Below are 18,386 nucleotides of genomic sequence, written 5' to 3' on the forward strand. Positions count from 1 at the left end.
TAATTTAACCTAGGCTATTGCAAGTGTCCGCCACCATTTTTTAAAGATCTCAGAATCTACTTGTGAGGCAGTGTCAGGTCAATGCACGACGAAAGAAATATAGCTTACGAATGAGTCACACCTTTCGCGTTGGATGACTCAATATCATGTAATACTCCTTCCGTACTAGGAAGAAGGATCAATACCACTTGCCCTATTAACTTTTATCTACACGAAATCGTAGGATATCGCAGAAATATGTAATTAGCATAAATACATAATTATTCATGAATTGTGTATTCGTATCGTAAATCCTATACAATAACGCGAAAGATGTTTATATATGTATTATAAAGCAGCGATTCTACGAAAGATCTGGCTGAGAAATCTTAGATATTGTTACTCGAACATATTAAAAATTTGTGCTAAAACTTAGTGGCCCATTTTTTTTGCGGGTGTGTATGACAATATGTATGAAAATATATATGAATCGTTATGTATATTCATATCTATATAAATACACATTATGAGGAATTTATGTATAATTATATATATATATATATATATATATATGTATATGTTACATACTATATATATATAATATGTACATGTACATAATTATATGCATGTGAAAAATTCGAAGCTTATACATAAATTATAAGGCAAGATTAACCTACCATGAAAATGTTTCTCACGAAAAGCAAGTTCTTTCGAAGTTGGTTTGATTATTTTCTGAAAAGCGATGCAAAGTAAGAATAAATAATATATGAATTGTGACACTGAACATTACAATCATTACTATGGGTACTTTTCAGCAAGAGACACAGGTGACAACAGTGTAACACAGTGGATCCATTACATCCTTGTTTGCAAATGTTAAACCAAGATGACATGATCACTGTGTCATAATGGTTGTGCTCTAAATTTACTACTAGTACTGAAAATGTTACAGTTTATGTTACATGCAATATAGATTTTTGATATAGGCAATCAATTTTGGAGAATAGCTACTGCGTCATTTGCCGGAAAGTTCCATATATCTCTAGCTTAACAAACTGGCATTACATTTGAAGTCATTGTAACCGGCATTCTATAGTAAATCGGTAGTCCTAAGCCAGAACTGGGATTAAGGCCGTGTTCGTATACTGCCAGTTGTCAATAATATAGTATACGTAATAGGAATTATAGATTTTCAGTACTGGCAGTCAACTGGCAGTAATATACGAACATGGACTTAGTTGCATGTTTCGGCCGATCGGCATTTAAGGCATATCGGCTGTGCGCAGGTTGGTGAAGTAAGGGGCAGGAACAAAGCTGAAAATCGGCCGAAATGTTGCAACTAAATTCCAGCTCTGTCCTAAGCAATCCCAAGTTTTAATCGGTAAAATTTGCAAACAACTAATTTGTACGACTAATGGGCCTTCCACAATAAGCCACTAGTCATAAATCAGAAGTCAGAAGCTAAAAATTGACGAATCACAGTCGTCAATTTTTAACTTCTGACTTCTGATTTATGACTAATGGCTTATTGTAGGCTCATAAGGTTAAGACCGGTTAAAACTTCTGATTATCTACTACTGACTCATTTTAGAACCAGGATAAAGCTAATAACATTATTTCTCAATATTAAACGATATTTTACCTTCCACGACATAGTCGCAATGTGAACTGATAGTAATTAGTTGAAATAAAAAAAAACATATGAATTAAAACACAATCAACAGGATTACGGTAGTTGCAGACAATTGTGCCATAATGGTTTTCTCGTTGTTAGACAAACGACTGTTACCAATTCACACGTTCTCGACAGAGTACAAATTGCTCACACATTCACAACAAGGTTGATAAACCGCGCATTCAATAAAGATTGTTACGTCCTTGTTTATATCTACACAGACTTACATATCACCAGAGAGAAACCCACAAAAATAAGAGAGGAGGAGACCCAACTCCATCCGTGAAGAAAAGTGAGACCGTTCGTGCGCCGAATCCAGCCGAATCGTGATCCGAGAGGGAGTCCGTTGATCGGAATAACTATGAACTTCTACGTGTCTTCTCATGCTGACGCTCGATGCTCATCAATGCTCAAGATCGCAGCACACAACTCTTGCATAACGCATAATGCATAGTGCATAAAGGAATCAACCAATCACAGTTCTAGTTTTTCATGGAATGTGAGGAAGGGAAAGATTCTGATTAGTTGATTCGCTTATGCACTATGCGTTATGCAAGAGTGTGTGCTGCGGCCTTCATTTTCGGCGCTAAAATAAAGCCTGCGGCACACAATACGATGCTTGTTTTCCTGCTGGATTATGGTGAATTCGATCACTTGCACTACACTGGATCAGTGCATATTAAAAGCTGCTTTATATAAACTATCTCAATGCAGTGATACAATATAATCAATTTTGACAATGAAATGATACACATATATTATGTTAAATAATGTGACAATATCATTAGTCTATAGTTAATCGTTTAAAATATTTATATACTTTTACATTTAACTTTGGTTATTTCATGCAAAGTAGCTTTTAGTATACACTGATCTAGTGTAGCGCTAGTGATCGAATTCGCTATTAGAATCTTGCCACTGTATTGGCTGCGATACTGGCATTGATAGCACCGCGGCCAATACGATGGCAAGATTCTAATTTAGCTAGCAATCCAGTAGGAAAATAACATCGTGTGCCGCAGGCTTAATATACTAGTGAGTAGTGGGCTTTGCGCAATAGAAAGAATGAGGAATTATAGGAATAAACGATTTCAACCTATCAGAAACCGTGTATTTCGATGTATCCAATTTCTGATAGGTTAAAATCGTTTATTCTTAATTCCTTATTCCTTCTATTGCGCGCAGGACCTTGGAATGAGCGCTGGCGGTAGTTCGCGATCTGACAAAGAACGTTTCAAGTGGTATCTCTATCATTTTCTAACCTATACTCAACTATGACTGCGCATGTGCAATATCATCTACTGAACATGCGCAATTAAATCGCTTTAAAACAATTGTAATGGGCCTTCTACAATAAGCCATTAGTCATAAATCAGAAGTCAGAAGTTAAAAATTGACCAATCAAAATCATCAATTTTTAGTGACTAATGGCTTATTGTAGAAGACCCATAAAGATGAACGAAAGCTATTCTTATCCTCGATAGTCGGTAAATAATCGTAAAGTGATAAGAGGTATGTAAAATTGCTTTTTATTCAATGCGTATGCGTAACCAATTTTCACTTACATATGCCTTTATATTGGAATCAGTTTTTATCTTTGTAAATTTAAGAATTATAACATATAACAAATTTAAACAAATTGACTGAAAACGATTTTTTTAATACAAATTGTGTACAGGGTTCTTTATAAATTTGTTTATAAGACATAATATATAGTAATCGAAATACATATATATTTTGATTACTATATATTATATATTATAAATATCTTTTTACATCAATGTAAATTAATGTTTTTATATCAATTCTTATAACTTAAAGAATTGTGTAGTTATAAATATTAATATCCTCAAAGATGTAAGCTACATATAATATGTATAAAGCTAAAATAATTTATACTATTTCATCGTTCTCTTCTTCGAAATAGCTTTCCTCTTTTTTTCTAATGCTTCCATGCGCATGTCCTCTAAATCTTCCATATACCCTGTAAATATTTAATTTTAAATTATACATTAACAAATTATTCAAATTATTTTTATACGTATGTTACAAAATTCTCATTAAATAAATGTTTATTTAAATAAATACCTATTTTTGAAGATATATATTCTTCCTTTAATTGTTGCGCAAAATTACTTTCCATAGCAGTATCATCATCATCATCAATATTTCTATATTTACTCTTATCATAGCCAAATATTTCGCTAATATGTTTACTATAATCTTCTTCGTTTTCTTCTGGCTCATCGTCTATAAAATCAATCAAATCTGAATAGTCTTCCTCATCATCACAGATACGTCCTGCAAAATTAAATAGGTTTCAAATTATTATTGTTTGAGTTTTAAAATAAAATTCTTTGATCTTATTGCATAATTTATAACTAAACTTACTTTTATTGGGTACTTTTTTGACGACTGTGTTAGATTTTGTAGACCTAACATCAGATGGGGGAAATTGTTTTGGTTTAATATTAGCTAATGTGGACTGTAACTTTAAATCCGAAGGTGGGTATTGCCGCGATTTAATGTCCTTGGATATTTGCTTATTTATCGATTTAGATTTAGTCATATTTAATTTGTCAAATGGTTCAGATTTTACGTTTTCTATTTTATTTTTACTATGTACTAATTTCTTCTTTTCTTCCTCGATAGCGCGTCGCATTTCCTCCAATTGCCTTCTCTCAGCTTCTAACTTTTTCCGTTCCTCTAATAATTCATTCTGAAATGAGCTCTTGTTTGAATTTGGTTTTTCGATATTATATTTACCATCGAATTTATCAGTAATTTGTTTAGGAACGGTTGTTGTACATTTGGGCGTTTTATTCGGTGTTGAATTTGAGATTACAGATTTTTCATTAGCCTTAGGAATTCTGTTCACTTGTGTTTTATCAAGCTTGCTAGATGTACTTGTCTTTTTATTCGCCTCTAAATCTTTTTTTTCACGCTGCTCTTTCCTTTCTTTTTCTTGTATGTGTTCTATTTTTTGACGTTTTGTCATTGGTCGTTCATTTTCGACTTTTGGTTTGACTTCTAGAACTACAGGTTCATGTTGCTTTACCTCGGCGAGTTTTAAAAGTTCCGCAAAACCTATAGGTGGTAGCGATAATTTTTTCTTCACTTTGGGTTTTTCGTCTTTGTCTTCTTTAACTTTGAGTTTTTCGTCTTTGTTTTCTTTAACTTCTTTGACTTTATTATTAATTTCTTTGTTGTTCTTTTCTACTTTTTCTTCAATTTCAGTTTCTTTTATATTTGAAATGTTCGATTTTCTTTTTTTCCTATGTCCGCTACTTTCTTCAAGTTCTTGTTGTTTCAGAGCTTGTTTTACTCTATCCTATAACATATAAAACAATATTTAATTATATAAAATGATATGGTATATATAGAACATTATATATTTGTTCTTTCCTATTTATATGAAAAAAATGATTTATTTCTTTCTATTTGAGAGAGAGAGAGAGCGAGGGAGGGAGAATTATTATCATAAAAGATATTTTTTCGAAATGAAATTGTGAACTTTTAATATAATAATAGTAATATACAGATGAATGGAAAAAACTATATATCCGATCAAAGTGCTTAAATAATATTTAAAAAAAATTTTTTTTATTTTTAAAATTTTTTTAATTTCCAGTTTAAAACATACTTTATGATAGTTATTATTGTTTTATTACACATTTTTTAATTGCAATTGTATTAAATTATGTAATTTACACTTTTTTGAAATATTTTCTTTAATTTTTCATAAAGAATATACCTTTGTGGATGCAATATCTTTCACTGTTCTTTCGCTAGCACTAAAAAGAGGTTTTTCCGGAGGTAAACTGTTATATTTATTCATAAGTTGATTGTACAATGCAGAAGCTGCCTGAGATTCGTATCCATAATCATCTTCATCGGGTTGAGATGGGCCTGTAGCAATATAATGAATTATATAAAGAATTATGCTGTAATAATGTATGTTATAAATATATTTTAAGGATATACTTAGAGCAACATATCAGTAATATCATTTCAGTAATTATATAAAAATAAAGTTCCAAATACCAAACACAAACATTCTCATTTTGTAGATAAGAAAATTCCTGATACTAATAAAGTATCATGAAATAAAAGAGAAAAACAAGAATAAATACATAGATGATATAAAAAATATAATAAAAGAAGATTGTTGAAAGAATAGTTGCAATGAAAAAAATCATGAAACAAACCAAAACATCTCAATATAATCTAAGCTAAACGTCAATGACATTTCTACTTCTTCTTCAACAATTATTGTCACATTTAATGTCATATATGCATATTACATTTAACATCGTTTAACATTTAAATAACATTTAACATGAAATAAAAAAAATAAAATAAACAATTGATTGGAATACTGAAAAAAATTGTAAGACATTATGCATATTAAATGCACAATAAAAATAATTTTATTTACGAAAGAAAAATCAAAGTAATACAGCAACATGCATATATGTCTTGCATTAGTTTGATAGATATAAATTAAATCACGAATTTCTCTCTACATTACTTCGAAAAAAATTCATAAATATTATAAAGATTGAGATAATTATAGCAGACTTCATATACTTATGAGTTATCTGGATTATTTCGGAATAAGGCTGACCTTAAAGCATCCATCGCTGTGCAAACCCACTGTGAAATTGTTCTGCCTCGATTTGGGATGATGGATAAATAATATATTGTATTGCTTGTATATCCTGTGGGCAAAAACGTTGCCCATTATGGATAAATTTTTTTATTAATCAAGTTAATATCAAGACTACTTTTGTGTAAATAAACTATTTTTTATTATAACTCATTGGTTTATGCCTTATAATTCACTATACTTTTACAGTTTTATTACTTTGCAAATTACATATATGATACAATTCTATTTATTTTGTTGTTTTGATATTTAACAATACTGCACTGTTATTTAGAAATTTAACAGCACTATATTATAATTTCTCAAATGAATTAAAAAATGCTATACGTTGCAAAAAATAAAAAATAATTGTAATTAAATAAAAAAAATCTCTTGGTATTCTCGTGTGTTTGGAACTTTATTTTTACATTTTATTTCAAACTTGTCTCTTCTTACGATGATAGGTAATTTTAGATAAAAATATAAAACAAACTCTCATCAAACCTATTACATCTGTAAAAAAAGAAAGATTATTCAAGTATGTAAAATATTATACTACCTGCAATAGTAATAGCTGTATTTTCACTGTCAATAGCATCCTCAATCACCGACTTATTCGCTGCTTTACAAACTTTTAAGTGTTTGTTTATCCGATTCTGAGTCTTCTGATCTCGTAAAGCTAAAAGATTCTGGAAAAAAAAAAAAAAAAAAAAATATAATTTGGCAAATACTTGGAAATTTTTTTAGGAAAGATCATGGAAAGCCTCTAAGCAAGAAAGATAGTAGGATAGAATCTAATATTATATAGAATATTATAGAAAAATGAAAGGTTATTTCCTAAATCTTTTTTTGTTAATAACTTTTTAACAAAGGACGAACGCTGGCTAAAACCTGTTGGAGATTACTTAGGGTTATGACCTTCACAACATATGTTAAGATCATTGGAGACCTCCCCTAATGTGTATAGTTACTTAATAACATAAATGTTTTTATAGATTTAATTATTCATACAGATGTATCATGCAAATTCAAGACTTTAATTTATCTGGAGATAATGTAGCATTGAACAGTTACATTAAAACCTGGAATGTTGTGAACAACGTAACGATTATTATTTAGAAAGCTGGAGTAGCTAATGCTAACTTCCGTAATGAAGGTTTTAGGAACCAATTAACGCATTCTACTATACCATTTGTCCAAGGTAAGGCTATTGCACTGTCTATGTTTAATTTGTTGCCCTTTAATATAATTTAATTTAAATCTAAACAATTTAAAAAAAAGCCTCTCTTAGAAATCAAGTTACTAACAAATAAATTTTGGAGACAGATGGAAACCTCCTCTCTTTAAAATCAAAATTTTTAATAACTTTTTTTTCAAGAAGAGCCTTTTTTTAAAACTTCTTACATATGATCTGTGAGATATTAGAAGAGTACTTGTCTAGTTTAAAAAAGAGGCCCCTTGTGGAAATCAATTTTGGAACACAACCTTTATACCTCCAATTAAATTTCACTTTTCAGAATGAAAAAGAATGTGCACCTAACTGAGTCATGACATCATAAATAAAAATTATCTGAGTTTTGATGAAAATAAAAAGCAACTATCTGGAGTTTATTCGGGATTTAGTGTGAAACATATCCGGAACGGTTCCGAGAGATTTTACTCAATTATTTTATTGTAAATCCATGTTTCCCAGTATATAAGAAAATTCATAATGAAAACCTTTATATTTCTAATGCTAGTAACTTACTTTTTATTCTTTTCTAGTTCTAAAAATTAGAAAAAGATAGAGTAAATTAAACTAAAATTAAAATTACTCTACATCGATGAAAATGGACATAAATGGAGTGATTTCTGTAAGTGGAAAGTGCAATAAATATCAAGAGTAATAATATGATTCTATATTGTAATGTCTATAACATGATTTTAAAAAGTTACTTAAGAAACAACAAAAAATATATATTCCAAGAAGTCTTACAAAAAATTTTTTAATATGAACAACCAAATACAAAAAGCTTTTCTAAAGAACACAAATTATAAAGAACACAAAACAAAAAAATGTTAAAGCAAAAGATATTTAAAAAATAAAAACTTGATACTGTTAAGAGCTTAAAATATCCATCTAACCATTGTATACATACTCAAAAATCATATAAAGAAAGCACAAAATATAAATAAATTATTTAGACACTAATACAGCAATCTTTTATTATGCATTTTAACTCACTTCCTTTTTTCTTTTTTCCTTCAAGGCTTTTTGTCTCTCTTCCTCTTCTTTTCGAGCTAAAAATTTTTTGATATTATCGGAAAGAGTTTTAGATTGTTTAGACTGTTTCTTCAGTGGTGTAAATTTTGTTTGGTAGCATGGAACAGTCGGCTAAAAAATAAATAATACTTCTAGAAGGATAGTCCACTGAGCAAAAAGCATCTAACTTAAACCGATCATTACTTGGCAACATCAACACTTTACATTTGTCAATTGTAAACATGATATAAGTCAGGCCTGTCCAATTTGAGCTCCAGAGCCAAAATGCAGAGCCATCGATGTAAAAAATTCAATGTATAATTTTAGGAACTAGAAAGTGTTGATAAGCGTCACTTAGATGTATATCAATATTTTACAGTCTACGAAATCTTACCTTGAATTTTTTTGCGTCAGTGACTGCGTTTTGGCTCCAGAGCTCAAATTGAAAAGGCCTGATGTAAGTAAACATCATGGTTGTAAGTACAATAAATAAGTATATATAGGGAGAGAGCTTTCTAGCAGAGGTACAAATCGACACAAGAGTCATTCTATCTTCGTTTCTTATTAATTATCGAACAAGGACAGGATGACTCTTGTATCAATTTGTGCCTCTGCTGGAAAGCTCTCTCCCTATATATACTTATTTATTGTACTTACAACCATGATGTTTACTTACATCAGACCTGTCCAATTTGAGCTCAGGAGCCAAAAAGCAAAGCCATTGATGCAAAACGTGTCTCTTGCTGGAAAGTTTTCATAGATGTCAACAATATGGACTAACCTGCTTCTTTCCTTCATTCTTTTGCGCGACAGAGATCAGAGTGCCAAAATCCATTTTATTAGCGACGATATCGTAAACCAAAAAAATAATCAACTTGCGATTTAAAAAATTGTCATGCGTTTAAATTAATGGATATTCTTCTGGGATCAAGTTTAGGTTTAATTATCGACAGATTAATTGTCAATAGGCACGTGAGTGAAGTTTTAAACGTTTTAAATATTTAAATAAAAAGAGAAAGAGCTTTTAACGAGATATAAACAGCGATATTAAAAGCTCTCCGCTTGAACATATTGTTGATAAATATTTCAAAAGTACTCGATCTCCACGAAGCTACCGAATCATGATGCGGATAAACGCTATAAAACTCTCTATAAAAATATACAATCACGTTGTCAATACACGCTTTAACTGTACTTAACTACGCGCATCAAAACGCACCAACGCCGATTATAAACAATAATAGATCAGATTAAATAAGGGAGTCTCTCATAGTTTCTCATGTTTAACGAAGATAACTACAAATCCTCCATTTTGTGGCTGGAGATGGAGACGATGGAGTATTCGCTGATTAATCAAAATGATCGATAGTTTTTTCTTTCGATGTATCGAGATTCGATTATTCGTTCAGGGTGCGATTATTGCTGGTTCACATTGGATCCGACGTGCGTCGTACGATGCTCTGCAACCAATTAAAAGATTGAATTTTGCTTCGTAATTTCGTATCATCGGCTGCTGCACGATGTAAACTAGTAGCGTTTTCGGCCCGACCGGGTTTGCACCAACCTGGGTTGGATTAATGGCGTTTTGCGCTCTCCTATTGGTAGAGCGTGTGACATCAACCAATAGGAAAGATTAATCCAACCCAGGTTGGTGCAAACCCGATCGGGCCGAAAACGCTATAGGTCGTAGGCCATTTGGCAACACTGGATATTACTAGATGAGGGAAAACAAAATCACTAGCCTGCTTTTAGTCTGCTACGTCCGCGCTGTCAAATATACTCGTTCACGCGTGTACTGAGTAATTGATGAGAATAAAGTCACGCATAAATAAAGTGACGGATACTACGTGGAAAGGAAAGAGGGACGGCTGCCCGTAGTGTATCTTACTACGTTACGTGTCAAGCATGTGGTATCGTGGTAAAGGAGCGGCTTTCGCGTAGCGCCTCGTTCGCGTATCCGTCGTCTCGCATATGCACGGAGCAGAATGCGTTGAGAAGAAGCACTTCATTTCCATGATAAATTAAACGTCGACGATATTTCCGCTCGCGTCAGGTACCGCCTCCCTTTTCCACCTGAAATTTCCTGTAATTAAGTAACGTCGTCGATTCGTTTCGATGCAACTTTAACTTGTTCTTTCCATTCTGTATTTTATCATTTAATTACGGTCATTCTCTTGTACTTTTGGAATTTTACACTGTAAAAATTAAGATCTGTACGAAGTGTATTTACACGCTCGTAGTTTTCACAGACTTGCACAGTCAAAGTTCTTTAAGTTTAAACTGTTTCCTCTATTGCAGGATTTCATGGGGCTTTCAATTGCGAATATGTTTTGAAGAGAAGATGCCATCTGAAACAGATGCCATGGGCAGTGTTTTCAAAGAAGAGGAAGACACTGAGAAATCTAATGAACAACCTGTCTCATTAATGACCTTAAATTCTGAGAATAAAGACTCGATTGTATCTGCGAAACATATAGATACTCATCTGGCCAAAGCTAATGGTGACAAGGTATCCACGTCGGACGTCAGAACCAAGTTCTTGAACTCGACTGAAGATGCAGTATCGACGACAAGTGATAACTTTGTAACAACAATTAACGTGCTTGAAGCAGAGAATTTATATCCCCAATCTAAGACAACAGGTAATATCAATACCAAATTTGTGACTAATATTTTAACTATTCACATTTTTATCATACAAAGAATTTTTGCAAAGTTCTCTTATTTAATCTTTAGATTCAAAGGATGATAATAAAGATGTATTTTCTCCAAAATTTTAGATAGATTTTCGGTACTGGTTAAACAAACTGAAGAAAATGATGATATAGGTACTACATGCAACAATGCGGTACAAAACTTGAGTAAAAAATCAATTTTTGTTGCTCATAAAAATTTATCCAAAAAGAAAGGCTTGTTAACAGAGAACATTTCTGAAATTCATTGTGATGCTTCAGAATTGGCAACCTGTTCTAACAATATCCCAGATGGGAAAGCTTATGGATTTGAGAAGAGTTGTAATATTGACGTAGAAGAATGCAGTAACGAATCAAGTGCAGGGAATCTGTGTAATAATAATACAGATGTTTCATCAGATACTAAGCACAAATCGATCCAAGAGACAATACCCTTGCACACTTGCAAACAATCTTTAAAAGATGATGATTCTGATACGAGTCATATCAGTCTTGTGAATATATTATTAAAAACGTCTAGCAATGACGATAAAGATTGCAAGGTAGATCATGAAAGTAATGAAAGTAACTTACCGACGGATGGATTAACGTCTCTGTCTTTAGATATATCCAAAGAATCGTTAAATTCGCAAAGTGCAACTTCAGCTAATTATAGTGATGCGACTAATGATACAAAAATATCTTTAAATATATTAGACAATAATAATAAGAATTTGCTTGAAAATGACAGAAATGAATTACCCAGTTCATCTAAACATGTTTGTAAAGAAATGTCAACATCACAAGACATGGGACATGCTTCTTCAGGTCATGATTCTGTGAGTATAGGTAAACCGTTTAAACTGCCAATCTTAGAGAAAATGCCTAAAACTGCCAGTGTTCAACAATCTGAGGTTGAGGAGAATGCAGTAGCACTTTTGGACTCGTCACTTACTAGACAAAATCAATTGGAAAGAATTCGTTGCTTAGATTCAGAACCTCGTTCGTCGAATAGCAGCGAGGAAAGCAATTCAGATATAGAGTTGCAACATGCGAGTATAAGTAACAATGATATCAAAAAGGTAAATAAATTGCATATCTTGATTTTTTCGCAAGCTATTATTATCGATGATCAAGCTTTAATTAAGATTTTTCAGAAAATTTTTTTGATAAAGTTTTCATTAAGATTTTACAACAATGTTAAGTTTCTTGTATTAGTTATTATGACTCAGGAACATTTTCTTATAAACGTAAACAAATAGATGTTCTTGGCTTTTTTTTTATTGTATTTAATGTATTTACACATGTGGTCATGCTTAAAATTCTTAGACATTTGTTTTCTTTGTAACGTCTCAAAAGATATCGTGCTGATAAGTGAAAACAATGTCTCACGCTATGCTTAACGCCGAGACACTACTGTGTCTCCAGATAATTACTAACATACCATTGAAGTGGAACAGTCATTTGTGACTCTTAAATATTTCTCTTAAGTTTCAAAATTCTCTTGAGTGGTTTACTTTCCTGGATTTGTAACAGTCGTTTCAAAGGATATCGCACTAACAAGTGAAAATAATTATTAACACTATTGAAGTGGAATAGTCATTTGTGAATCATAAATATTTCTCTTGAGCTTCAAAGTTTTCTTGAGCGGTTTACTTTCCTGGACTTTGACATCCTTGTATCTTCAGGATGAATTTTTTTGCTTTTTTTATCTTTTGCATTCCTTTCCTTTGATCTTTCTCTTTCTAATAAATAGAAACGTTATTATATAAATGAATAGAATATATTATTCTTCAACATACATTCAATCTAGCCAAGAAAAGGACTTGGTTTACAATTTTCTCTTAGCTTCACTCATCCATCCATACTTTACACGCGTTCCTAATTTATTATTTTACTATTTAAACTATTTTCCCACTTTACTATCTTATCTTACTATCCGCTTATTTCTTTTCTTTTCCTTTATCTAGCTCACAAAATATAAAATTGCATTAACCTATCTTAACTTATCTTATCCTACTATTAATTTGCACTACTTACATATAAATTACAGCCTTATTCTCATAGTCTTTAGTTTTCAGTCCAGTCTTGTATTCTCCTCTTTGCCTCTCTTTATCGCATGGACCTACATCTATGCATCTATCTTGTACTTAAAGCTTTTTCTCCCTCATCTCTCCTTATTCTTAATATTCACTCTTTCCATAATTAAAAATGTTATTATAAAAACAAAGGTATTTTATTTTAGAGACAGTGTAGACCCAACGGAGTTGTAACAAAGGAAGGAGCAGAATATTATCAGCTTTGGCGTAGCACAGGTGGTCATTTGTCTCCCGAATCGTTATACGAAACTCTCTATCCAATGCCACCACCACTTCCACCAAGAACAGCACATCGACCATTACATAGAAGCAATGCTTTACCAAGCGGGGCACCAGAGTTGCCTAAACGACATCAAAGGCATCCAGCGCCATTACATCCTGAGGATTGTTTTGGATTCGAGATTGTAGATGTTGATGAAGCATCAAATCTTAAGGTTGAAATTATTAATAACTTTATTATTATGTGTATGATGTTGTTGCATCTAAACTATATACGGATTATTTAATGTTTCAGTTAAGAACAGCAGTTACAAAAAGTATCGCTCTATTAAGTTCACCGAGATCACACAGACAACGAGAAAGGCCAGAATTGACACTGGCTAGTCAGCTGGAGTGTCCGCCCACACCCACACATCGACCCAAACCTTTATGTCCATTGCCTGTATGCCAAACGTCAAACGTATCTTTATCCTCAGAAGAACCTTTACCTCCATGTAAGTAAATGTTATACTATTATACATGCTTATATTTCTATTTCTATGCATTTCTCTCGGTATTAATTGATCAATCGTTATGTATATTTCAGCATGGGAAGCGAGAATAGATAGTCATGGTCGAGTATTTTACATAGATCACATCAATCGAACTACAACATGGCAAAGGCCGAACTTGACGACACGTAATACTGGTTCCGATTTACGAAGACAACAATTAGACAGGCGTTACCAAAGTGTACGACGTACTATTTCGCGTCCTGATAACATAGATCGCGAAGCTAACGGTTCAAACGGCAATCTTTTTGATAATAACGAGCGACAGAATGATCGTACTGACAGAAGCGAATCAGAACTATTTGATATCAGCACAATACCACCGGTATTATTTCTAACACGGCCTGACTTCTTTACCGTATTGCACACCAACGCCGATGCCATGGAGGTGTACAACCGTAATCCAAGTTTAAAACACATGATCAATAGAGTTAGAAGAGATCCTGTAGTTTTTCCAAGATATGAGCATAATAGAGATTTAGTTGCCTTAATTAATGTTTTTGCTGATCCGAACAAAGAACTCCCAAGAGGGTATGAATCAAAGCTCGATAGAACAGGCAAAGTAAGTTTTTAATTTTCAGGAAAGAAAAGCTCTGTGCAATCTGATATAATCGTATAATATTGATCATAAATATTATGATTTCAGAGATTTTTCATATGTCACGCTAGAAAAGCTACGTCTTTTATCGATCCACGATTACCTACAGAAGCTGCTCATATACGAACATTGCTAGATGAAGCTCCTCTTCCGCCGCCCAGACCGCAACAATCGTCTGTAACTGCTACTCCTGAAATACCTGTAGCCTACAATGACAAAGTAGTTGCTTTTCTACGTCAGCCTAATATAATGGATATCCTAAAAGAAAGACATTCTGCGCTAGGACAAAATATCGCGCTTCGAGAGAAAGTTAATACTATAAGAGTCGAAGGAACTGTAGCGTTACAAAGATGGAGTCATGATGTTCCTTTAGCACTATTACTAAGGTAGGAAACAAATGCTCCTATATATATATCTTTTACTGTTATTACATATACATATGTATATAATTTATATACAATAATATAATAATAGTAATATTAATAATAATATCGTATTATTTTCAGTCTATTCGAGCAAGAAATAATGTCTTATGTACCTGGTAGTATGGGTAGATCTCCGCTTGGTAGCCCGCATGCATCACCTGGATTGACAAGGGCTTCTGCCAGAGCTCCCGCACTGTACAGAAGAGATTTTGAAGCTAAACTTCGAACTTTTTATCGAAAACTAGAAAGCAAAGGTTATGGACAAGGGCCGAGCAAATTAAAGTACGTCTCAGCACATATGCATATCCCCGGCCAAAAGTTTGGAAACACTTGTGATCTTTTCGCATTTTATGAAAAGTTAAATATTTCGGTGAATAAAAGTCGTAAATTTTCGAACATCGCATTTAATTTTCGCATTTTAAAGTACAAAAATAGGGCCTTAAATTTACGTTTGAATTTTTTTCTGCATTTTGTTTCGAAATTACGTAAAATTGAAAATCGATATTTGTAACATTTTTGTCTTACTTTAAAGCGCTGCAATTTGATGAAACATAATCGAACAAAATTTAATATGGAAGTATTTTAAAGTAGGCTTTTTAAGTTTTAAAATGCTTTTTGAAAAAAATTGATACGCTAATTTTTCGCAAAGATATCAAATTTTTTATTGTGTAAAACGAAAAAAAATCGCAAATATTTCCAAACTTTTGGCCTGAGGTGTATCTGCGTGTTAAGTACGATATACAATCATAAATATTTCAAGAAATTTATGGAAAAATTTTTTATCTGTACACGCAGATTACACATCAGGAGAGAACATTTACTCGAAGATGCCTTTACGCGTATAATGGCTGCGTCAAAGAAAGATCTACAGAAAGGTAAACTAGTGGTCATCTTTGATCATGAAGAAGGATTGGATTATGGTGGGCCGTCCCGAGAATTTTTCTTTCATTTATCACGCGAACTATTCAATCCTTATTACGGATTGTTCGAATATTCAGCTAATGACACTTACACGGTACAAATTTCGCCAATGTCAGCTTTCGTAGATAATTATCACGATTGGTTCAGATTTTCGGGTAGAGTTCTGGGCTTAGCATTAGTTCACCAATATCTACTCGATGCGTTTTTCACGAGACCATTTTATAAGGCGCTTTTAAGGATACCGGCGAGTTTGAGCGACTTGGAGAGTTTAGATCAGGAGTTTCATCAGAGTTTAATGTGGATCAAAGAAAAGGACATAAGTATCGAACCGTTAGAATTAACCTTTTCAGTAACAGAAGAACTCTTGGGACGAGTCGCTGAACGCGAGTTGAAGCCAGGTGGGAGAAATATTGCGGTTACTGAAAAAAATAAAAAGGAGTATCTCGAGAGGGTAGTACGTTGGCGTCTTGAGCGTGGCGTCGCGGAACAAACGGAATCATTGGTTCGCGGCTTTTATGAAGTGGTGGATCCGCGTTTAGTGTCCGTTTTCGATGCCCGCGAATTAGAGCTGGTTATCGCGGGTGCAGCTGAAATTGATTTAAACGATTGGCGAACGCACACCGAATACAGGAGCGGTTATCACGATGCGCATCCGGTAGTAGAATGGTTCTGGAGCAGCATAAGTAGATTTACTAACGAACAACGTCTAAGATTACTGCAATTCGTTACTGGCACCTCAAGTATTCCATACGAGGGATTTGCGGCTTTGCGTGGATCTACAGGACCAAGGAAATTCTGCATAGAAAAATGGGGGAGACCAAATAGTTTGCCAAGGTAATCTTGTTCTTTTTTTAAATGTGTTAATAATAACTGCATTAATGTATCCTATATTTTCCTTTTTTTTTTTCCCTTTATAAATTCGTAATACCTTTACTTTATTATCATTGTCGTTTCAGAGCTCACACGTGTTTTAATCGCTTGGATCTTCCGCCTTATCCTACGCCCGAGATTTTATACGAAAAGCTGCTGTTGGCTGTAGAAGAGACAAATACATTTGGTATAGAATAAAGCGAATGAATTGAATTTGTAATTATAAAGAATTTGTACAATTGACAGGATTATAACTATTCAGATTGCATTTTCTGCTAAAGAGAATAGGACAAAAATTTGTATAGGCCTATAATAGTTTATGAATTATGTGGATTATTATTAATTCAATTTATTAAAATCGGATATGCGATATAAATAACTGAACAATCTGCAGCTTCACAATCTTTCAGAATTTTTGATCAAACGATATGTTTAATCTATTATGTGAAATAGCATAATTGAATTCTCTCTTCAAACTTTCACGAATCTATGTCGTTTGGTGACTATAAAAGTTCACGCTTGTTAATGCGCGCGCAATCGTTACGTACATACTAGGATCTCATAAATCTCAAAACGTTTCTTTTTCAGTTTTTCTCAAGTTAGCGGAGCTAATCTTTTATTTTTCCAAATTATCTTTGATTCTTGTATTTTCTATCCCGTTTTTAAATTAAAAAAATTTGTTAAATTTATAAAGATCTATTCTAAAGCTATAGCAATTTTAACAAGAATAATGTATTGTAAAGATTATTACTTCTTTTCAGCGTGGGCTTCTAAAAAATAATTAAAGAAATTAATTTAGATAAATTTAGATAAATTGTTACCATTAATATTGCTGTTTTACTGTCGCTATTGCTCTTTTACTCTTATTAATACTATATACCTATTATTGATAAACCTACTATGACTGTTAGTGCTATTATTACTTTTCTTCCTATCATCGTCACTAATTTTAATATTAATTATTATTTCATCATTAATTATTACCACTTTCAAGTGATCAGATCCAACATAGAATTCAAAAGATAATATTGCATCGTAATTACCTATAGCTCCGCTAATTAAATTTTGTATTATGCATCTGCAGTTTTATATATATAATTCAGAGTATCTTTATTTCGGGATATATTGAGGTCTGAGTGTAGCACTATTAAAACATTTAATGATGACCGTCACCAGTGTTTCTAGTCTATGAATTGGAATTTCACATGCAGCTGCCTTTTAATGTATCTTAACATTCCGAAGAATCTTGTTAGTTATATTAAAAGAGTTTATAGAGCAAGATTGTTAATGCAGAAAAATAAATATTTCAATTCTGATGTAAGTAGCGATTTGAAAAAGTTCGCTAAATAAGCACATTTATCTTACATCTACTTTTTATTGTTTAGTTATCACGATATAATGTATGACATGATGTAGATGTTTTTAAAAACTTTGCACATAAAATATAAAAAACATTAAGAAATAATTCGTACACGAGAAATATAGAC

General features: G+C 32.4%; 3 protein-coding genes across 5 annotated transcripts in view; 1 reads left to right on the plus strand and 2 right to left on the minus strand.

The window, feature by feature from the left end:
• LOC108758754 (transcriptional regulator ATRX homolog) overlaps positions 1–1,822 on the minus strand; it is a 21,537-nt gene extending 19,715 nt beyond the window's left edge. The window contains exons 1-2 of one of the 2 annotated variants that reach the window (XM_018503838.1): positions 1,622–1,822; positions 657–711 (exon numbers count right to left, since the gene is read on the minus strand). In XM_018503838.1, coding sequence (XP_018359340.1) covers positions 657–711; positions 1,622–1,633 — 67 coding nt within the window. In that variant the 5' untranslated portion in view covers positions 1,634–1,822. The remainder of the gene's footprint in view (positions 1–656; positions 712–1,621) is intronic. The other variant, XM_018503839.1, reaches the window with a different exon arrangement.
• Positions 1,823–3,552: 1,730 nt separating this feature from the next.
• Positions 3,553–9,847, minus strand: LOC108758552 (protein SPT2 homolog). The gene is made up of 7 exons (XM_018503554.1): positions 9,326–9,847; positions 8,527–8,676; positions 6,862–6,991; positions 5,409–5,563; positions 4,046–4,985; positions 3,743–3,955; positions 3,553–3,638 (listed from the first exon to the last, which is right to left on the minus strand). The coding sequence occupies exons 1-7, from the start codon at positions 9,377–9,379 to the stop codon at positions 3,553–3,555; spliced, it is 1,728 nt and encodes a 575-aa protein (XP_018359056.1). The 5' UTR covers positions 9,380–9,847.
• A 482-nt stretch (positions 9,848–10,329) lies between these two features.
• Positions 10,330–17,201, plus strand: Hecw (Hecw ubiquitin protein ligase). Of its 2 annotated transcripts, XM_018504165.1 has the most exons (10): positions 10,330–10,597; positions 10,843–11,186; positions 11,325–12,298; positions 13,462–13,749; positions 13,830–14,028; positions 14,121–14,647; positions 14,732–15,069; positions 15,190–15,390; positions 15,904–16,863; positions 16,986–17,201. In XM_018504165.1, exons 2-10 carry the CDS (start codon positions 10,886–10,888, stop codon positions 17,095–17,097), a joined length of 3,900 nt encoding a protein of 1,299 aa, XP_018359667.1. In that variant the 5' UTR covers positions 10,330–10,597; positions 10,843–10,885; the 3' UTR covers positions 17,098–17,201. The 2 variants fall into 2 exon arrangements, with proteins under 2 accessions (XP_018359667.1, XP_018359668.1); XM_018504166.1 differs by lacking the exons at positions 10,330–10,597; positions 10,843–11,186; positions 11,325–12,298 and adding an exon at positions 13,308–13,362.
• Positions 17,202–18,386: the final 1,185 nt, after the last annotated feature.

This window comes from Trachymyrmex cornetzi, unplaced genomic scaffold (assembly GCF_001594075.2).
Source record: "Trachymyrmex cornetzi isolate Tcor2-1 unplaced genomic scaffold, Tcor1.1 scaffold16, whole genome shotgun sequence".
NCBI lineage: Eukaryota > Metazoa > Arthropoda > Insecta > Hymenoptera > Formicidae > Trachymyrmex > Trachymyrmex cornetzi.